The following is a 23,975-nucleotide window of genomic DNA, read 5'->3' as shown; positions in this document are numbered from 1 at the left end:
GCCTTCCGTAATGCCCGCACATGTATTGACAATGTGCTGACGCATGTTGTCAGGCGTTGTCGGTGGATCGCGATAGCAAATATCCTTCAACTTTCGCCACAGAAAGAAATCATGAGACGTCAGATCCGGTGAAACTGCGGGCTATGGCATGGTGCTTCGACGGTCAATCCACCTGTCATGAAATATGCTACTGAATACCGCTTCAACCGCACGCAAGCTATGTGCCGGAAATCCATCATGTTGGAAGTACATCACCATTCTGTCATGCAGTGAAACATCTTGTAGCAACATCGGTAGAACCTTACGTAGGAAATCAGCATACATTGCACCATTTAGATCGCCATTGATAAAATCGGGGGCAATTATCCTTCCTCCCATAATGCCGCACCATACATTAACCCGCCAAGATCACTGATGCTCCACTTCTCGCAGCCATCGTGCATTTTCCGTTGCCCAATAGTGCATATTATGTCGGTTTACGTTACCGCTATTGGTGAATGACGCTTCGTCGCTAAATAGAACGCGTGCAAAAAATCTGTCGTTTTCCCGTAATTTCTGTTGAGCCCAGTGGCAGAGCTGTACACGGCGTTCAAAGTCGTCGCCATGCAATTCTTGGTTCATAGAAATATGGTACGGGTACAATCGATGTTGATGTAGCATTCTCAATACTGACGTTTTTGAGATTCCCGATTGTCGCGAAATTTGTCTGCCACTGATGTGCGGATTAGCCGCGACAGTAGCTCAAACACCTACTTGGGCATCATCATTTGTTGCAGGTCGTGGTTGACGTTTCATATTTGGCTGAACACGTCCTGTTTCCTTAAATAACGTATCTACCCGGTGAACGGTCCGGACACTTGGATATTGTCGTCCAGGATACCGAGCAGCATACATAGCGGACGCCCTTTGGGCATTTAGATCACAATAGCCATACATCAACTCGATATCGACCTTTTCCGCAAGTGGTAAACGATCCATTTTAAATGGTTCAAATACCTCTGAGCACTATGGGACTTAACATGTGACGTCATCAGTCCCCTAGAAATTAGAACTACTTAAACCTAACTAACCAAAGGTCATGGTACACATCCATGCCCGAGGCTGAATTCGAACGTACGACCGTAGCAGTCGCTCGGTTACCGACTGAAGTGCATAGAACCGCTCGGCCACCGCCACCGGCGATCCATTTTAACACGGGTAATGTATCACGAAGGAAATACCGTCCGCACTGGCGGAATGTTACTTATACGTTTTTGACTGTTACAGCGGCAGCTATCACAAAGTGAAAAAAGTTGTCTAACAAAAAAATTCATATTTCCTTACGTACTACGCGAATATGTAATAAAAATGGGGGTTCCTATTTTTAAAAAAACGCAATTGATACCTGTTTGACCTATGGCAGCGCCATCTAGCGGGCTAACCATAGTGCCATCTGGTTTTCACCTCAAGCTAGACTAGTTTTGTTTGTAGTTTTTTCGTTTGACCCTTATTTCGTGAGATATTTGTCCCGCTCACTATCAATGGACCACCCTGTATATTAGGCGGTTTGTGACGTAGAGTGTTAGTGCACAGTAAACAATAACACGAAACAATAACAATATGAAACAACGCTAAAGAAAAAACCGTCCTGTTCTTGTGAAGTTATCGGCGACAGTAACAAATAACAACGCACTTTAGTGTGAACACGGTGAGCGTGTAGACTGGTGAGCCCAGTGGCAAGAGGTGACAGGCGGTCCGTGGCGCGTGTTCCAGGGGCGTGAAGGCCGGCTCCCTCATGGCCCGCGGGCCCATCGTGGCGGCCGACTTCCTGCCGCCCGAGGCGTGCGCCGACGGCGTCACCGACAGCTACTCGTGCGTCGCGACGCCGTTCCGCAGCCTCGACGGCACCTGCAACAACCTGCAGCACCCGCAGTCCTGGGGCGTCGCCTACCGGCCCTTCCGCAGGATCCTGCCCCCGGTCTACGGAGACGGTACGTCTGCGGCCAGCCAGCGACTGAAGTCTCTAAACGTGTTTATATAGCGGGGGACCTGTCTGGTCAAACAAGAGGACCTCTTCTGCCCTCTTCCGTTTTCTTCATGCTTATAGGACTTAAAGTTCAGCATCCACACATCAATTTCAATTCTCATAACAACAACAACAGAAAAATAAAAATAGAAAAAATTCTTTTCGAAGAGCAGATGATTTCCAAGAGCTGAGGTATCATTATAACCGCAGGAAGCTGAGTGAGTTGGATTCTAGTGACGTAATCGTAAAGTGTCTGGTTTGATTGTCACTAGCACTGTGTAGTCTCTTATTACTAAAACTGAAAATGCAGATTTTGGTGTTTTTAGGTTATTGAGGCATTGATGCATCGATGGGAACTGAAACGGATGTCGCCGATGCCTTGCTGCTTGTAGAGAGCGGATTTAAATCTGTAATTGTTTGTAGTAGGAGACAGCCCCAGGAGTTGTCACGTATAAGAAATATATGAGAAGCGGGCCTGTAATCGAATAAGTTGATGATTTTTTGTTGTAAATTTTTATTAATTACTCCACAAGTAATATTAAAAGGAACAGCCCAGAGTTTTAAGTTTCAAATAATGACGAAATTAGAAATTGTCAACAGTTAATAAAAGAATAAATAATTTCCTTAAAGTATTCCTGCCACACATTTTTTCGCTGTCTTTCAGAAAAATGATTTTGGAACTTATTTCAATTAGCTTTTCCAGTTTACATTTACTTTCTTTTAATTTTATTTATTGTTGTTATTTACTGCAATCTATAATTCCTTCTTGGTGTAACGACAAGATGATGGTTGGGACTCTTGGTAGTTCTAGAAGGGAGGATTGCATAGAGGTGTGAGTTGGAGAGAGTACCACAGGCAAGATGTAGAATGTGTATATACCGGAAAAACTAATGTCTTCAGGTTTTAGGGGTCGGGTAGGATTGCAGTTAGACAGGGAAAAATGTGGATGGAAGTCGTGGGATTGGAAGAATTGATGTCGAGGATGATTTCATAGTCTGAGAGAGAAGGAAATTAAAATTACACTAGGAAGGATGTGAAGTATTTGGGAATGGAGGAAAATTGAGGTGTGTGCATCGAGGATTCTCAAATAAGGGAACTACAGTGGACTGCTGGGACCAGAAAATACGGAAACGTACCACAACCGCAAGTTTTCTGAGTGTTTAAGGAGGTATGAGAACTTGCTGAACGTCTTGGATACCTTATCTGGACGTGGAAAGATATCCATTAACAAATGTAATTACTGTTCAACTGAGGAGGCCATCTTGCTCATTACCATAATGTATAACGTGCAACAAAGGAAGAACAAACCTACTACACGAAATTGTTGACTATGACTTTCATTGAATAATCAAACAGGAAATCGTAATTTTTAATTCACTGTACATTAAAAACGGGACATTTTGTTATGGTTCAAGCTTCCTGCTTGATTCGACTTTTTATTTGATTAGTTCATGGCGTAAATTTTACGACGGTAATCCCAAAAGTAAGCTCTCCTATTTTTTTATAAGTACATAGACCTTTTTATTTCTACAATGGTTGACATCAGTTTACAGCTTGAACATTTACCTATTTTTCGACGTAATCACCATCTCTGTCGATGAACTTTTGTAGACGCTGTGGCAGTTTTTGTATGCCCATGTCTTACCAGCTCGCCGCCATGCTGTTCAGAAAGGTAAGAACCTCTTCTTTCACCTCGTCGTCGGAGCTTAATCGCTGGGACCCCAATTAACGCTGACAGGTACTGTGAGACTAGAAAAACTCAAACAGGCAATTCAGAACCGTAGAAGAGGAATGTTGAGCAAGGGAATACACATTCTTCATGACAACGCTCGCCCACACATCGCTCGGCAAACCGTTGCTCTCCTGCAACAGTTTCAGTGGAACATAATCACCCACCCACCCTATACTCCTGACTTGGCGCCCAGTGACTATCACCTGTTCCCTAGGTTAAAAGAAGATTTGGCTGGAAAGCGATTCATCTCCGACGACGAGGAGAAAGAAGAGGTTCATAACTTTCTCAACAGCTGGTATGACATGGGCATATAAAAACTGCCATAGCGTCTACAAAAAGGCATCGACAGAAATGGTGATTATGTCGAAAAATAGCTAAATGTCCAAGCTGGAAACTGGTGTAAACCATTTAGAAATAAACAGGTCTATGCACTTATAAAAAAAATAGGAAATCTTACTTTCGGGATTACCCTCGGAACACCGAATCACAGGATGTTACATTGTGTCTGCTCTACGGTCAGAAGTCAAGGTTACTGACGAATAGGCAAGACGGCATGTAACGATGCTGGCAGCAGCGAATGCTACGAGTGTACAGGACTGCTTTGTTTAAGAGTATTAGACGCTTCCTATGATGCACACATTAGTACTAGTGAATACATATCACAGTACGGTCTTCATTTATTCACTATACTTTTTGTACTATTGTGATTTCGAAAGCCGAAAATCAAACACAGAATAAACAGAGATACTGTAGCAATACATCTTTTATGTACTGTGTCGCGAGGAAACAGTCACTAACCTTGAGTAACGCCGGAAGGTCACCAGACATTTGAATGTACTTAATCTCCGATTATTGTCATGTTTTTTAAACAAATCTACTTGAAGAAAAATTTCGAAACAATGTTCTTAAAGAAAATTTACTGGAAGACTAAAACGTTCCTCAAATCAAAAATTTTCTTGAAACAGTGATTGAGTTGTATTACATGCTTTGTAAGACTCAAATAAATCCCGTGTTTCAAGATTTTCTGTATCGTTATCGTCCTCTGCAGTCACAATCTCACAATTTATCAAAATAAGGAAAAAAATTACCGAACTATCAGTTCAGTAAGTCACAGCTGCAAAATATTAACGCTAATTCTTTACAGGCGAATGGAAAAACTGATAGAAGCCGACCTCTGGGAAGATCAGTTTGGATTGCGTAGTAATGTTGGAACACGTGAGGCAATACTGACCTTACGACTTATCTTAGAAGAAAGGTTAAGAAAAGGCAAACCTACGTTTCTAGCATTAGTGAAAGCTTTTGACAATGTTGACTGGAAAACTCTCTTTCAGATTCTAAAGGTGGCAAGGGGAAAATACAGAGAGCGAAAGGCTATTTACACTTTGTACAGAAATCAGATGGCAGTTATAAGAGTCGAGGGGCATGAAAGGGAAGCAGTGGTTGGGAAGGGAGTGAGACAGGGTTGTAGAGTCTCCTCAATGTTATTCAATCTGTATATTGAGCAAGCAGTGAAGGAAACAGAACAAACATTCGTAGTAGGTACAAAAATCCACGGAAAAGAAATAAAAACTTTGAGGTTCGCCGATGACATTGTAATTCTGTCAGAGACAGCAAAGGACTTGGAAGAGCAGTTGAACGTAATGGACAGTGTCTTGACAGGAGGATATAAGATGAACATCAACAAAAGCAAAACGAGAATAATGGAATGTAGTCGAATTAATTCGGGTGTTGCTGAGGGAATAAGATTAAGAAATGAGACACTTAAAGTAGTAAAGGAGTTTTGGTATTTGGGGAGCAAAATAACTGATGATGGTCGAAGTAGAGATTATATAAAATGTACATTGGCAATGGCAAGGAAAGCGTTTCTGGAGAAGAGAAATTTGTTAACATCGAGTATAGATTTAAGTGTGAGGAAGTCGTTTCTGAAATTATTTGTGTGGAGTGTAGACATGTATGGAAGTGAAACATGGACGATAAATAGTTCGGACAAGAAGAGAGTAGAAGCTTTCGAAATGTGGTGCTACAGAAGAATGCTGAAGATTAGATGGGTAGATCACATAACTAATGAGGAAGTATTGAATAGAATTTGGGAGAAGCGGAGTTTGTGGCAAAACTTGACTAGAAGAAGGGACCGGTTGGTAGGGCATGTTCTGAGGCATCAAGGGATCACAAATTTAGTATTTGAGGGAAGAGTGGAGGGTAAAAATCGTAGAGGGAGACCAAGAGATGAATACACTAAGCAGATTCAGAAGGATGTAGGTTGCAGTAAGTACTGGGAGATGAAGAAACTTGCACAGGATAGAGTAGCATGGAGAGCTTCTCACCACAACAGCAACAACAAGGAAAAAAGTGTGTGTTAATAAACGTGAAGATGAAAAGCCACACTCCAAGCACGCTTGCTGTTGCTCTTGCAGGTGTGTCTTCTCCGCGCCGAGCCTCAGACGGGAGCGAGCTGCCCTCTGCCCGCGAGGTGAGCCTTAGTGTGCACCGTCCGCTGTACAAGGACGATCCGCGCTTCACCGTCATGTTCGCCGTCTGGGGACAGTTCATGGACCACGACATCACCGCCACCGCCATCAGCCAAAGTAAGTGCTTCTTCTACGACTCTCTCACTTTGACGTGGAGCGTGTCACTTACTTTAGACTTCAAGTACGCGTGTTCAGTGAAAAATCTGACGCAAGCTAATAATTCTCATAATTATCTGTATTGATCTTTTTTCTTTTCCTTTATTTGTGGTGTTTTATACTTTCTCTCTCTCTCTCTCTCTCTCTCTCTCTCTCTCTCTCTCTCTCTCTCTCTCTCTCTCTCCCCTCCTTCCCGTTCCCTCCCTCAACCTCTTTCTAATATGTACAAACTGAAATACAAGTGCGTGCGCGCCACACACACACACACACACACACACACACACACACACACACACACACACACAAACAGATATGCATTGTGTTTCAAAGCCTTTGCATCAAATGCCTAGGGGTGCAAGACACCGTACAGTGCGTGGCGAAGTACCACTAACAGCCATTTCTCTTCCTGTCCACTCGCAAATGGAGCGAGAGGAAAACGACTGTCTATATGCAACCGTACTAGCCTCAAATGCCGGTTCCCTAAATTTTCTCACTAGTGCCTTCGAGAAGAAAGTCACCATTCCTCCAGCGACTCCAACTTGAGTTCCCGGAGCATCTCCAAAATACGTCCGTGTTGTTCTAACATGTTGCTAACAAATCTAGCAGCCCGCCACTGAACTATTTCAATGTTTTCTTTGAATCCGAGGTGTGGTTTTCGCAAAGTTATAGCGTGCAATATGTCGTATATCCTGATGTTCGCAAGTAGTTTTTATCATTTCTTTCAATCAGTGTCGGTTTGAAATGACGATTAGAAAATATTGTGAAGATTGACTTGTCCATGATTTGTAAACAATTCTTCTTCCTTAAACGAAATTTCCCATGGGTGTGCCGCATCACTTTGCACTTTCCGTAGACAACTTCCCGATAACTGTAACCAGTTCTGGAAGTCATTGCCATAAAGCAGGGAAATGTGAAGAGGATGAAATGTGATGGAACGTAATGTTCGCAGAAGACTCGTTTGGTTGATCCCTCTAGTACTTCCGAGGTGCCTCTTAGTGACATTTGCATTGTGCTAAAATGTAGTTACATTTCTTTCACCACTCACTCTTCTTATTACTTTCATATTTTATTCTCCAGACCTCCAATTTCTAGGACTTGTTTAATAATGTTTGCCAAGACAGATCGTGAGTACTTGGCACGACCTGGGTACTCTTCAAAATATGACCGCGCGCCGTTGGTTTAATATTTTGGCGAAATTAGCCGTAAATGGTATTGACGTTTTCGACTCCGTATACATGGTGGATATTTCAATAGCTTTACGAGCCATTTATCTGGCAGCTACATTAGCAGATCTTAGACTGATTGGCTTCAGGCACACAGGTAAACATTAGAGCTATACCGGTGTTACGTGATTGTTTACATTTGGTGTTTTACGACAGACATTTATGGAACATCTTTTCCTGCCGGCGGAACAGTGGCTTGCGGCGCTAAAATCTTGATACTACTTGATCAAGTCCCATAAATGTTATGCGTTACAAGTTATCTTAGAAGCTTCTTTAAAATTCCACTAGGAAAAAAAAACACTAAGTCAGTGTCGCAGTTCGGCGACTATAGCCGGTAAAAATTACTTGCAAACGTCAATAAAGTCGGCATATTACCCTCTATAATTTGGCTAAAACCGTGCCTCCATATATTTTTTCATTCTGGATATATTTGGAATGGCTTGTCTCAGCTGGTTCACCCTCTAGATATACTAGTACCGAGCAGTTGTAATTAAAGTATAGCACTCACTTAGGCCCAGTGTGGACTGTAATTATCGAATGACAGCAAAGCTTCGTGGATATGCTAAAGCGATTTACAATTCAATTCACGCGATCAGGCCCAGAGGACGGCGCGCCACCACAGTTAGAGCTCTCCATCCGTCTCTGTCTTCTGCTATCTGTCTCCAGTTTTCCGTGACTCCCAGCTGCAACAGGTCTTCTCTCACTCCATCGATCCACCTCTTTCTAGGTCTTCCCACTGGTCTGCTGCCTGACGGGATCCAGTCCATTGTGATTTTGGGCCATCTTGTTGCCTCCATTCTAACAACATGTCCAGCCCATTGCAGTCTTTTGCTTCTCATCATTCCTAAGATGTTAGGCTCCTTGTACAGCTCTTCTAATACAGTGTTATGGCGTCCTCTCCATTCTCCAGTAGTCTGATCTCTGACTGGTCCAAATATCTTCCTGAGGACTTTCCTTTCAAATGTTAGCAGTCGTTTAAGGTCTTGTTTTCGATTGCTCCAGGTTTGAGAACCATAAAGTACTACTGGCATTATTAATATCTTATACAACCGTAGCTTTAGTTGTTGAGAGACACTTCTACATTTTAATATAGGATCTAGAGAGTGATAGTATCTGTTTCCCGCCTGCAGTCGTGCTTTTATCTCCTCTTCAGTTGATGTTACTTCTGTAAAAAATGATCCAAGGTATTTGAACTCTTTCACATGTTTATACCTGGTGTTGTGCACAATTAAATCTTCAGAGTTCTGGATCTTTCTTCCTATGGTCATATACTGTCTTTTCAGAGCTAATTTGTAGACCGATCCTAGCTGCCAATAACTCCAAGGTCTGGATGCTTCTCTTCAGATCTTCTTGTGTGCATGCTAATAGTGCAATGTCGTCTGCATAGGCCAGATATGTAATGTGTTCATTACCAATTTGAATGCCCTTGATGTTTTCTTTGTTTTACACTGAAAAAAAAATAGCTTTAATTTTGACTGCCTGGTGCTGATCTGGTGATGTACACTATTTGTATGACGGTATGACATCCACGCTACAATTTGACATGCCGTAATATAAGTGTACAGTATGGCTACCGAGAAGAGAGACCGTGCGCTGTTAGTGAAAAACTTTTGCATGAACAACAGCAAATCACAGTGTTTCACTGAGAACGTATCGCCGACGGAAAGGTCTGAGGGGAGCCCTGAGGTCACTAAATGGTTTAAAGAAGATGATACTGACGAGGTTGCTGTTCCTGTAACTGACTATGTAATACGTACCCGGGCAACGGTAATGGTCGTGCAGTGTCAGGAGAATTGTCCATCCCATGGTCAACAGTACAGAAAGTTTGTGGGCTATTTTGCACTGGTACCCGTACAAAATCTAGACGATGCTGAAGACCTCATAATCCGCAACAACGTTCTGAATTTGCTCTTCGGTTTCTGGCAGGAATGGAAGCTCATGACATGTGGCCGAGCAATATTCTATGGAGTGACGAGGCACGTTTTACACTACAAGCTGTAGTGAATACGCAGGACTGCCGAATGTGGGGTACTGTTATCAGCGTGTTGTGCACAAAGGGCCACTTCACTCGCTGTATCTTATTCTAATTCCGTTCTAGGAACAAAACACACCCAGAGGACCTGTCAAGAGTACCGTCACGTCTTCATGTTGTAGAAACCTTGCATTTGAGTCTTGATTTGAAAGAACGCAACTGTGTGAAAACCATTGCTTTCGTGCAAGATGGGGCAACGCCTTATGTCGCTCGCCCAGTGAAAAATTTGCTTAATGCAACATTCCACGAACGTTTTATTTCCAGAGGTCTTCCAGATGCATGGCCTGCGAGATCACTTGATTTGAGTCCATGTGATTTTTGGCTCTGGACTGTCTAAAAGAACGCATTTACCAAGGACACGTTTGGTCTCTACCTGATCTGAGCCGGGTATAAAGAAGCACGTTGCTCAGATATCACCGGAATTGCTGCGAGCAACTATTGAACTCGTCGCTACGGGTGCAGCATCTCGTCGATGTCTCCGATACTCACCCTGAACAAATTGTGTCAGCGGTGGTTATTAAGAAAATCAACATTACGCCTTTTTCCCTCGTTTCGCCTTTTGTGCACACATCTCCTTCCTAAACCATTACTTATGGATACATCTCTGTGTGCCTTTCTTGCATTCACAGCACCATATTTGCACCTAGGACCAAAATTGGAGCTAATTTCTTTCCAGTGTAAGTATATTCCACAATAACACATTAGTATAGCTGCCAACTTTTTCTGCCATACGTTAATTACAGCCCACATTGGACATCTGTGAGTAACTGCAATTGTGATAATAACCACGCCGTATTATCACATATTCAGAAACCTTTGTATGCATTCGTCAAACAACTGGGATTGTGTTGTGTTTGAAATTATTTTTACTATCTATTAGATTTTTTTATGCCATTGAATAAGTAATTACTATTTTTGGGTTGAAAGACTTCGCTTTCTTTCCTGTGCCACACTAAGGCTGAGTGATAGACAATATGTCCTTCTAGGATTTTATTAAGTTCATATTGACCAACTAGCAACAGATATCAACTTCAGTTCCTTTTATCTCTTTCGAGGTTCCTATTTCTCCAGCACTCCTTGATTTGCTTCCCCTGTTCTCTCATGTCTTTCTGCTATCCAGATTGTTTCTAATTTCTTATTTTTTCAGTCTTAGAAGTACTCTATTATTTTATTCTTAAAGAAAGTTTCTTTATGTTATTTGCGAATCTCTGTTGTTCTTTCTTTCTACTTCTATTCTTGTTTCTGCTATCCATGATATTGTCGACTTTTAGTTATTGACTTCTTTTCAGGAATATTCCTTTAGTAATCCTGTTCTAATTCATTTGGCAGTTGCGTCCAAAGAAGATTAACCTTCACTTTTCTATTACTGCTGATAATTTCTATATGTGTTGGTAGATCTCCTTAATAATTCTTATTTCCCAATCATCTGTAATTTGTATTGTACCCATTATTTTTCCAATAATCCGTTTTCCAGGTATCTCTGTTCTGTCCAGCTTGTAGTTACTCGTTAAGCATTTACATACATATAAACAAGCCGGTCTTACGAATATGGTAGAGTGTTTTAGTTGTTTCTATAGATGCAGTTGTCGTTGTAGATACTATTAGTTAAACTCTATGCTCTTTCCATTTATTAACTCTTACACTGTTACACATATTTCTGATCCATTATGCCAAATGGTTTACAGGAGATACTTAAATTTACTAACTCGCTCTATTTTATTTATTTGTGTTTCTGTGCATGTTGATATATTTTTTTATGTGCATGATGAATTATTTCCGGCTGAAGTTGTAAGACCACTCCTATTGCCTTCTCTTTTCAGAATATTAATTTATGTTCCCGTTAAATTTTCTGAAAATATTGAAACATTATGTGCAAAACCCAAAATATTTACCTTAATTCCGTTCGGTTCCTTTCTCAGAATTATTGCTTCAGTTTTGTGACTTTTTACTTCAAATTGCAGACCTTACACGTTTTTTCAAAAATTCACTATAATAATGGGATTATAATGCGTTCCCTTGTCGACACTAGCTTTTTTTTCAAATGGTTGTTTTTCTCCTATAAATGTAAGTTTATATACCACATTTGTTACAGTTTCACGAATTTTGAAATGTTGTTGTAACGCCAAATCCTCTAATTATAATCAATAGATGATACTATTATAGTTTTGAGGGTTAACATTCTGTGTCTAATTATTAATATTTTCGTATTGCCTATTTAAATGATGGCATTCAATTTTTATGTCATGCAGTCTTTTTCTGAAATTACAAAAATTACTCTGGAAAATTAAGATTTTTTCCAAATGTAAAATATTGTTACAAGATACAACGAGGTCGTGTAACTAGGAACAGTCGTTCTGTTGAAGCTGAAAAGTTTTAGAAACGAGAAAAAAGTGTCAATTTGTATATAATCGTCTTTCTGTTACATTATTACTGTACTGCACACAAATAATAATAATAATCATCATCATCATAATCTTCCTTCAAGCTTTAGGCCTCTTGACCTGTTATGATCTCGTCGAGAAGTTCTCCTTCCATCTTTTCACTGTTCGACGTCGTGATCCTACACCATTGGGGCAGGAATGTAGCATGGACTTCGAAATCCTTTTTGAGCTCACTCGTTGTAGATGTTTTCTCCAGTGGTGTCGGTAGTTTTTAATGTAACAAATAGTAGGTTCCGTTTTAAGCTCCTTCTACACATCTTCGTTCCTTTTTGTGATTTCGTTTTGTGTAACCAGTTGTTCGTCTGATGAATTTCATGTCACAGGCTGTTAGAATTTACTATCTAGGGTTCACTGATATTGCATAGTACAGATCTTGCTAAAGTTTTATAAAGGCATATTCCGGTGTGACTCTGAACTAGGTAAGTGAAATCAGTTTAACCAGAGGTATTATCAGAAACCAGTTACAAGTTAAATACATTGTGAAATAGAGGTTATTGGAAATTAAAACCAATTTCCTTTTTCAAGGCAGGTGAAACTACTAAGACATTAAAGAAATTCGGTTCATTTGCAAGTATCACATGTTGCATGGTAAAAGACCTTCTACTGTCTCAGGGTACAAGATGATGCACGACCGACGAAGTATGGCTTAACTGTCCATATTTTATATATATATATATATATATATATATATATATATATATATATATATATATATATATATATATATATATAACATTTCAGTCATCATAAAATAATGTACGTGAAGAAGTAAAGGTGTATTCCAAATAGCTTCAATATGTTATACAGCACTCAAATTGAGTAGAACTCTAAATATTTCCTAATGATTCACGAAACAAAACCTCATATCTAGCAACAACAAAAATAGTAGAAAACAGCGGAAACAGCTGATGGTGGTCTGTAGTGCTCATTCCTACATCTGGTTCTAAGATCAGTCACTACACTGAAGTGCTGGTCAAAAAACATCGGTCTCCCCTAATATGTTTACTAGTACTTCAGTTGTTTTCGAAACATGACTGATTTTCGATAAGAAACGTCAATAGAGAGTAAACATTCTGTTCAGTTTATTGACTTACCTCCATAAATTATATCTAACTGTGCGGGCGTGTCTTGCGTGTGTTGGTTTTCATAGAAATTTAGTGACAGTTAGTTTACGTGGGACTAGATAGTAATTTTCAAGAAAATTTTATTTTTATTTTCAAGTGTTGAAGATACTCCAATACGCTTGATGGCAATATTCGCATCGGCAGCATGGATAAGTGCTCAATCTGCTTGGATGGAGTGTGGCAGGTCGTCCATATGCACCCAAATCAACTGTTGACCCAGTACCAATTCTTGACGTACACATGTAGTGATTATTTCCGTCTTTGAAATGCTATGTACACTGATGCTTTTTTTTATAATGTGGAGAAAGCCTTTTGGAATTCAGACTGAGAATGCTAAGAATGTTATTTTGGAACAGCTTTACAATTACTGATGCAAATATATATTTTTTGGTTCCTTCGGAAAGGAAGTAATCATTTAGTAATAATTAATAGCTGCCTTACATTCCTTCCCGTAAATGAGTCTGAAAGTAGCATATTTCGGATTTTCTGTAAATATACCCTGTAATAGAAACTTATTGCACTTTGGAGTGTACAAGTTTTAGTGAAATGGAGAGTAAGATTTCAGTAATTAGCGTCGAATGTTATTAACGCAGTTAGAATTATGTATATTCCACGTTATTCAATCTGTACACTTACGTACCAGTATGCTGACAAGTAGTTGGGTAAATCCAGTAAGTAATTATAGGTCGTAACTCTCCCTATTGGCTACTAAGTAGAAAAGGAAAGCAGTCTGGAGTTAGTTTGGGATCATGGCTAACAGATAAGGGCGATAGGCTCAGATAGGAGATGTTCAACGGGATTCCACGGTTGCATAGTAATACTGAAGTGAATTCAGATTTCTTTGTAGTTAACATTACTGTTGAATTCTGTCATTCCTTTTTTAAACTTAAATGTGAGCCAGGCACTACTTTGGCCTGCAAACTACTGGCACTTAATCTCAAGTCAGGCCAAAATGAATTACTATCCGTCACATGCCACTCTTATGACCCACATGTATCCAACATCGTAAGCCAACGTACACTGAAATCTAGGTTTACTGGCGGGGTACACACGAAAACTGCCGAAATATTTACTCATATAATAACCGTACACCTATCTTTTTATGACTGTTCATAATAAAAAAAATACTTTCTCACTATCATTGAAATTAGGGGTATTGATGGTGGGTCTGCAAGCAGAAAAAGCGACACGATCAACCGCTCCCTTTCAACCGCAACCTCGAAAGTGAAAGGCAATATCACATACACTGTTATCTTGGCGCTTCGACCTCGTCAGTCAATACTGCACGTACTCGGGACTTGTGTAAATAAACAAGCAGTCACACTAATAAAGGATTGTGGATCCCTTACAAGGATCCAAACAAAAATGGCATGAAAAGAGCTTAGTAGCCCAACTTTACTAAAAGAAGGGAGATGTTGGTAGGACTAATTGTGAGGCATCAAGAATTAGTTCACATGGTAGTAGGGGGAAAACTTTTGGATGTTTGTTGCGCAGAAGCGCGGCTCTGACGTCGTATCTTCCAGTTACTTTAATGCGAACTCTTCAGGGGCAGCTCAGACGGATGGTATTGTCACTTGATTGGAAAAGAAGACAGCGACTCCGACTCTCTCGCTACCTGCAGGCTCCTTCAGGGATTTTCCCTGAAAAACATCTCCATCCTTGAAGCTCAATGAGTTACGTACTTTTATTCAGGTCTTCGTACACCCATTTTTTAACTGGATGATGGTGGGAGGTCATCTGGTATAATTTTTATTAAAAATGAAATTCCTCCAGCTATACTTAAGATTTCATATTTATTTGGCTACTAGTTTCGACGTTGCGTCAACGCCATCTTCAGGCCTGTACACTTTGATGATATCAGTTGTGTATGGCTGAGTATTAGAAGTCCGCTGTTAGACCAATACGTGCTCCACGTGGAATGAGGGCAGTAACTAGTGTGAAGTTTAAACCAGTGGGTCAACGGATTTGTTTACTATCTTTGACCCACTTGTTTAAACTTCACACTAGTTACTGCCCGCATTCCACGTGGAGCACGTATTGGTCTCACTGCGGACTTCTAGTACTCAGCCAAACACAATTGATATCATCAAAGTGTACGGGCCTGATGGTGGAGTTGACGCAACGTCGAAACTAGTAGCCAAATAAATATGAAATCTTAAGTACAGCTGGAGGAGTTTCATTTTTAATAAAAATTTTATTCAGGTGGCAGCCTGCGTAGAATGACATACATACTGTAGAACATTATATCTGGAAAAGGCTTCACTTACGTTTACTGTAATGAAGTTCCTTACAGAAACTGTATTTGCAGTAATAAATCCCATTTTTCCTCTCATTGAATTCTCTCAGAGACGACACTCGCCATTGTCTTATAATCTGACAGAGAAATTAAATTACATTTCTGTCACCCAAATTAACGTTGATAGCTCGCCGTAATGTGAAACTTTTTTACAAACAATAGTTCAAATTAAGTTCCTGAATACGGTAAGGAAGCCACTGGCTATACGGTAGTGTACCCGGCATTACACGAAAACCGTAGTGTTGAAAGTTCTTGAGTTAGTCGACACAATTAGAGTCCCAACTCGAGTAGCTTCTTCCAGGAGAGTAAGTCCAACACGTAGCATGTTGAAGTTTGTGAGTCTACGTGCGACAAACGGTTTCCGAGATAGACAATGTGTCAAGTAAATGACTCTCCTTTGGCTGGCGAGGGGCAAAGCTCTCGTCTGGCAGAACAGACGGTGGACGGTACACCAACCCTCAACTCGCCAGATGTTGATTTCACCACACGAAAATGTAGTCCACATGAACAACTGACCCACTCATAACATTCCCCTTTTTTATATTTCTACATAACTATCATCAAGGAGCATGACTGACTCAAATTAAAAAAATTATTGAACTCCACCAACGGTCGTCAAACCACAGCCACTAAAACAATGAAATTATTAAAAGGTTTCATAACTAGTTTTGACGCACTGAGTCGCCATTTTCATATGTAATCACAAACCTGGGAAACTGCATTAATAATTGCAACCACAGTTCTTTCCAATATTACTAAAAATACACTAAAACCATACAACTGAAGAAGAGAAAGCAGAACGGGACACAGTTCGTCATGACAAATTTTGGTTGATCAGTCATTTACACCTAAAGTGTAGATAAAAATTGCATCGGGATGATATTATATACTCTTGTATTTTACATGACGTTCTCATTTGGGTCTCTTCTATCGCTTGATAACATCAAGCTAAAGTCATTTCCTGAGTTGAGCCCAGCGAAAATACCACGCATTCCTTCCTGGTCCCGTAATGAACAACGTATCAAGAGATCTATACAGAGGGACTGAAACGAAATGTGATTAATCTAAGTAAGTTTCACAATATATAGTGAAAAATCATTAATTTCACAATAACTTCTACAAATTGTAATATATTCCTCAATGGCCGCGGAGAATGGTTGTTGTATATGAAATATGCATCGCTGCTGAATTACAGTTCACTTATGTCATTCCATAAACACATAGTAGGAAACACCGATAATTCAAAAAATACAGAATGTGTTTAATTCTGAGGAAACTTTGCATAAAGTGCTTCTCTAGTACTGTCTATGCACTGACAACGTTATATCTAATGCACAAGCTTGAGCGGGCCGTGGTGGCCGAGCGGTTCTAGGCGCTACAGTCTGAAACCGCGCGACCGCGACGGTCGCAGGTTCGAATCCTGCCTCGGGCATGGATGTGTGTGATATCCTTAGGTTGATTAGGTTTACGTTCTAGGAGACTGATGACCTCAGAAGTTAAGTCCCACAGTGCTCAGAGCCATTTGAGCACAAGCTAAATTTTGAGACTCTACAATGATTTCACAACAGGCTGAACGTCACCGCTAAGCCGTGTGTGTGGGTGAGGTACAAAGCGGTTTCTTGTGGCAGACGGAGGAAGCCTTACTTGTGTGTGTGTGTGTGTGTGAGAGAGAGAGAGAGAGAGAGAGAGAGAGAGAGAGAGAGAGAGTGAAAGAGGAGGGGTGTGGGCAGTGTACATGTGGATACCAAGGCTTGAACATAGTAATCAGTTTCAAATACATGTTTAGGCACAGTAGTTCTGCAGATATGAACAAACTTGCCCAAGATAGGCTAGCGTGACGAACTTTTACATCTGCATAACCATTTCCATACATACTCCGCAAGCCACCATACTGTGCTTGGCGGAAGGTATCTTGTACGACTCTAGTCATTCCCTTTCCTATTTTATTCGCAAATAGACGACTATCTCCGTACGAGGTGTATCTTGTCTTCGTGATCTTCTACATCTACATCTACATCTAGATGATTACTCTGCAATTCACATTTAAGTGCTTGGCACAGGGTTCATCGAACTACAGTCATACTATCTCCCTACCATTCCACTCCCGAACAGCGCGCGGGGAAAACGAACACCTAAACCTTTCTGTTCGAGTTCTGATTTCTCTTATTTTATTTTGATGATCATTCCTACCAATGTAGGTTGAACTCAACAAAAGATTTTCGCATTCGGAAGAGAAAGTTGGTGACTGAAATTTCGTAAATCGATCTCGCCGCGACGAAAAACGTCTTTGCTTTAATGACTTCCTTCCCAACTCGCGTATCATACCTGCCACACTCTCTCCCCTATTACGTGATAATACAAAACGAGCTGCCCTTTTTTGCACCCTTTCGATGTCCTCCGTCAATCCCACCTGGTAAGGGTACCACACCGCGCAGCAATATTCTAACAGAGGAGGAAAGAGTGTAGTGTAATCTGTCTCTTTAGTGGACTTTTTGCATCTTCTAAGTGTCCTGCCAATGAAACGCAACCTTTGGCTCGCCTTCCCCACAATATTATCTATGTGGTCTTTCCAACTGAAGTTGTTCGTAATTTTTACACCCAGGTACTTTACGCGATATGAATGCTAGCGGCAGTAGAAACGATCTGCTTCAGCCGCAAATTCCGGTTCTCTAAATTTTATCAATAGTGTTTCGCGAAAAGAACGTCGTCTTCCCTCTAGTGATTCCATCACACAGACCCATGCCCGAGGCAGGATTCGAACATGCGACCGTACCAGCAGGGCGATTCCGGACTGAAGTGCCTAGAACCGCTCGGCCACAGTGGCCGGCAGAGCGTCATTACCAAACAGTCGCAGATTTTCGGTCTGGCACACAGTTTCATTCTGCCAGGAAGTTTCCGCTCATTCTAGCCGCAGATTGTTGCTCACTCTATCTGCCATATCGTTCACGTACCAACAGAAGAGCGGTCACTTCCCTGGGCACCCGTGACGATACCCTTGTCTCTGATGAACTCTCGTTGTCCAGTACAATGCCACTCACACAGCTGGGAACCTGTACTGTATGCTCGGACTTTCGTTAACATTTAGGTGTGGGTCGCCGTGTCAAACACTTGCCAGAAATCTAGAAATATAGAATCTGCCTATCCACGTTTAGCAGGATATTGTGTGAGGCCGCGTGGGATAGCCGTGCGGTCTTGGGCGCCTTGTCACAGTTCGCGCGGCTCCCCCCCGTCGGAGGTTCGAGTTCTCCCTCGGGCATCGGTGTACGTGTTGTCCGTGGCTTAAGTTAGGTTAAATTAGATTAAGTAGTGCGATGACAGCTGTATGGTCCCACAGTCCTTACCACAAATTTCCATTTCCTATCGTGTGAGAAAAGAGCAAGCGGAGTTTCCCACTGGCGATACTTTTTAAATCCGCTCTCATTTGTGCACAGAATTTCTTGTATCTTGTGTAAATTTATTTTATTCCAGCCGAGAATATGTGCAAGAAATCTGCAGTGAATCGATTTTGTGTATATTAGCCTGCAACTTTGCGCGACCGTTCTTTTACGCTTCTTACATAAAGAAATCATCAGCGCTTGTTTCCAGTCGTTTGAGGTTTTGCCCTGGGTGAGAGATTTCCGATAAATGCGAGCTAAATAAGAGGCCAATGCCGAAGAGATCTCTCTGTAATACCGAACTGGGATTCCACTCGGACATGGCGACTTATTTGTTTTCAACTCTTCAATTGCTTCTCTACGCCAGGGATACCTGTGCCTGTGTCCTACATACAGAAGTGTGCACAACGCTCAAACGAAGGTATGTCTGTATGATCCTGCTTCATCAAACCACTGACATTCGCCCTTTGAGTCTAGCTTGCGGGTCAAATACAGCAGTGTGAAATAGTCATTAGTGTAAAATAACGGCTGACAGCTGGCATGTGGTGTGTTTGCAGGCGCCAACGGGTCGGCGCTGTCTTGCTGCCACCCGGGAGAGCTCAGCCCAGAGTGCTTCCCGGTGCCCCTGGCGGCCGGTGACCCGCAGTTCGACCAGTTCAACGTCACCTGCATGGAGTTCGTCCGGTCCGCGCCGGCGCCCACCTGCTCCTTCGGTAAGTACGCACCTCGCTTCTTCTCCCACTCGACGCGTGGCGTTTCTAAACAGTTGATACGGCAACTCAACAGCAGCTGCACCTGCATTTTCTACTGTCAGGAAGCGATCGGCATGTACTATAAGATTTAGTACAAGATGGCCAACACAAAAATGATTGAGAGAATTTTACACGCACCTGAAGGTAGGCGATCAAACTTGCATCATCCGCAAAAGAGGTAACTGATGTAATTTGGTTTTCGTATCATAATATGCATGTAAAATTCTCTGGACTGCTTTCTTTTTCCCTCAATGTATCACCCTCCAACCATATCCTGTGTCAGTTAATGACATCTCTATGCCTGGAATACCTGCGCATTCCTATGTCCCCTCAATCATGATTGCCTGCCTCCACCACCACATCCCACCTTCCTTACATATCTCTCTCTCTCTCTCTCTCTCTCTCTCTCTCTCTCAGACACACACACACACACACACACACACACACACACACACACACACACACACACTATGTCCTCTCCCAGGATACTTCCCACCACCTTCCCCTCCCAGACCGTGAAATCATGCCTGAGACTTCCTATTCAACTATAACACTTTCTAGCTGACTCGTTCCCAAATGAAGCCTTCAGTACCAATAAAGTCTTCAGTAAAACCTGTCGTAGCATAATTGCAACCCTACCACTTGTATCCAATGTGTTAACTCTTCCCAGTACTGATCCCACTTCTCACATCACCTCCCTTCGGATCCCACCAGCAGCCAAGCTCCTTGCTTAGAACATGTTACCAAGAGGCCACAGGTTCCGAGATCATAAACATCAACATTTCATCAACCTTAAGATAATTGTTTCTACGCCTATCAATGTATTTCTGCCTATTAGCACTTTTCTTTTTCAACAGCTAGAAAGTGGCAACACGGCCAATGTAAGCCCAGTCTGTAACTTCTACATCTAAGAGGGCTAGTCACACTGTTTTGATTACCACCTGGAGAAAAAAATTAGGTAATTAATTTTTTATTTATTCGTGAGTACATGTGCAGTCCCAGTACAAATTGAAATCCTCTAAGCCCCAGCACCGTAGCATGCCGATAGAGAAATCAAAAAGAAATTGCACTACCTACCTCCATTTTATCAATGACTCCCCTAGCGGAAGCGTTTGGGACAATGGAATCAAGTTATTTACAGGTTTTCAATGACATTAGCCGCGTTTTGGCATTGAAATGAATCAGTTTTAACATTTGTACCGGTCTTGGACTCTAAACCGGATGTCCCACTTAACGGGAGCAGTCACCTTAACCGCCACGGCTGTCTGAACACTCTTCCCTTCCCTTCCCTCCCAGATTCCAGCATGCTGCACACTACTAGAGTGGCGTCACCCACCCATGAACCCCTCACTTGCCATTTCGGATTCCCGCAGTAAACCGAGCTTGGTGTGTATCCGCACTGAACAAGTGAGTCTTTGGTCGTCGCACTTTATAAGAACTATCAGTTCTTCAATGGAGGAGAAGTGCTTCACAGTAGCGAAGATGAACAAGTGGTCATAATTCCTCAGGTATACATTTCGGAGCCCATGTTTCCTGGACAATTTTTCTTCTTTTAGTCCATACCTCTGAAAATTGCCACTCTGCGATCTCAGCAACAACAGTACCTGTCTATGTATTACACTGTCAGAGGTAACACAAAGGTTCTCCCTTATAACTTTCGATTCGTTCGCCTCCGATACAGGATTCCTTACCTCAAATTCATACATTTATCCTTCTCCGCAACCTAGAATATTTGTAAGGTCATAACGGCATCACCCTGAACATACATACATTTACAGGTGCCGGTGCCTATAGCTTCTATGCTCTGTAATGTCGTTGCATCACGTTTTCGCCTATGAGTTCGTGCTCAGAATATTATGTACCCATTCCCCTCCACAAGTCCTAGAAGTTTGTAACGGGAATTTCCGAACACCCTGTGTATACTAACCCATTCCTTCTCTCAAGTGAGGTGTGTGGCCTCGGACGTTCAGAAACTCTACAAAATGTTGAAGAATACAAATCACTCATACTACAAAGGATGGGAAGAGCCAATGGCATGCAAAATTGCGGTTCTTACCGAGAGAGGCTTTTTAATGAAAAGCTATTCAAGGTCTGTTGTTGTTGTGGTCTACAGTCCTGAGACTGCTTTGATGCAGCTCTGCATGCTACTCTATCCTGTGCAAGCTGCTTCATCTCCCAGTACCTACTGCAACCTACATCCTTCTGAATCTGCTTAGTGTATTCATCTCTCGGTCTCCCTCTACGAATTTTACCCTCCACGCTGTCCTCCAATACTAAATTAGTGATCCCTTGACGCCTCAGAACATGTCCTACCAACCGATCCCTTCTACTGGTCAAGTTGTGCCACAAACTTCTCTTCTCCCCAATCCTATTCAATACTTCCTCATTGGTTATGTGATATACCCATCTTCTTCTGTAACACCACATTTCGAAAGCTGCTATTCTCTTCTTGTCCAAACTATTTATCGTCCATGTTTCACTTCCATACATGGCTACACTCCATACAAATACTTTCAGAAATGACTTCCTGACACTTAAATCTATACTCCATATTAACAGATTTCTCTGCTTCAGAAACACTTTCCTTGCCATTGCCAGTCTACATTTTATATCCTCTCTACTTCGACCATCATCAGTTATTTTGCTGCCCAAATAGCAAAACTCCGTTACTACTTTAAGTGTCTCATTTCCTAATCTAATTCCCTCAGCATCACCCGACTTAATTCGACTACATTCCATTATCCTCGTTTTGCTTTTGTTGATGTTAATCTTATATCCTCCTTTCAAGTCACTGTCCATTCCATTCCTCTGCTCTTCCAAGTCCTTTGCTGTCTCTGACAGAATTACAATGTCATCGGCGAACCTCAAAGTTTTTATTTCTTCTCCATGGATTTTAAAACCTACTCCCAATTTTTCTTTTGTTTCCTTTACTGCTTGCTACAACCCTGTCTTACTCCCTTCCCAACCACTGCTTCCCTTTCATGTCCCTCGACTCTTATAACTGCCATCTGATTTCTGTACAAATTGTAAATAGCCTTTCGCTCCCTGTGATTTACCCCTGTCACCTTTAGAATTTGAGAGTACTCCAGTCAACATTGTCAAAAGCTTATTCAAGCTCTAAGTAACAAACAATCGATACAATAGGAAGAAGAAAACACTTATTTTAATGTCGTCACTTACTTCTCTATTTTCCTCTATTTCTAATAATTGCACTATCTGAACAACAAACATTTTCTACAGACCTGATCGTGCTGCACGGTTATTTAGTATTCAAAGTGGCGGTGTGGGATTTTAATGAAGTGGTCAAAGTTAAGTAGAACAGAACGCAATGCACATCTGACTAAAGCCTCTTTTTCACATTCAACATCACTCTTGCATTCAAGCGGACCAGCATGAAATGTCACACTAATTATATTTTCGAAGGATCATATTGACATGCCAGTGACATAATCTGCCTTTTGCAAAGGCTTTTGCACTTCCATGCAGGAAGTTGATCGGATAGCACAAAGTGAAGTTTGATGGTGACAAGACGTTAGTGTAACTTTGCTTCTTCTTTTTTTATGTTGTTGTCGTAATAAAATCAAGGATCCTCCTCACGCAGAGCTTATATTGCCTAATGAAGTACACATCAAGAGGTTAACAATATTTTGCTGTCACGACACTGAAATATGTGTGTTTAAGACTACGTTGTATAGATTTTTTAGTTTCTTCACATTACCGAAGTTCCTCTCTCAGACCTTGTTCCTTAGACCAAAGTTCCTTATCACGCGAAAAGACGAGTAGCTTTGCATGCGAGTTGCTCGTACCACAATATTTGGGATGAACAATGTTTTCGTGAGGTTCTGAGTTTTCGACGTCACGTACTTCCCTTGTGAGCAGGGAGGATAGGTAATATTGTAAAGGACAAGCAAATAGAACGAGTTGGATGGGAAAGAAGTACGCTAACAGTTTAATATTTCAAAAGTAATCGTTAATGCATTTACCCCGATGCGAGACAAGCCGGCCAATGCCTTCACGGAAAAATGTTCGCGGTTGCTTACGATACATGATCGTACCGAGGCATACACCTCTAAGTCACAGCCACGAATGTCTTACGTCTCCCAAATATGGGAATGGCCAGGGGAGAGATCGGGACTTGATGAAGGATGTTTAAGGGCGTCCCAGCGAAACTTCTGTAGCGTAGTCGAAACAACCTTGACAACATAAGGACGGGAATTACCTTGCAACAGAATAATGACGTCCGTCAACATTCCTGGGCGTTTGTACTTGATGGCACGCTTCTGTTTTTTCAAAACGTCCACGAACTGCTGTACTTTAATCGCGGAGATGTGTTCCAGAGATGGAGTGTCTGTTGTTTCGACTGCGCTACAGA

General features: G+C 41.5%; 1 protein-coding gene across 2 annotated transcripts in view; it reads left to right on the top strand.

Annotated features, from left to right (window-relative positions):
- Positions 1–23,975, top strand: part of LOC126268048 (uncharacterized) — a 220,277-nt gene that overhangs the window by 129,120 nt on the left and 67,182 nt on the right. For both annotated transcript variants that reach the window (XM_049973475.1, XM_049973474.1), the window contains exons 6-8: positions 1,753–1,970; positions 6,152–6,322; positions 19,409–19,564. In XM_049973475.1, coding sequence (XP_049829432.1) covers positions 1,753–1,970; positions 6,152–6,322; positions 19,409–19,564 — 545 coding nt within the window. The remainder of the gene's footprint in view (positions 1–1,752; positions 1,971–6,151; positions 6,323–19,408; positions 19,565–23,975) is intronic.

Source organism: Schistocerca gregaria, chromosome 4 (assembly GCF_023897955.1).
Source record: "Schistocerca gregaria isolate iqSchGreg1 chromosome 4, iqSchGreg1.2, whole genome shotgun sequence".
Classification (NCBI taxonomy): domain Eukaryota; kingdom Metazoa; phylum Arthropoda; class Insecta; order Orthoptera; family Acrididae; genus Schistocerca; species Schistocerca gregaria.
Note: the sequence above shows the minus strand (reverse complement) of the source record. Positions and strands in the feature narration are given on the sequence as shown.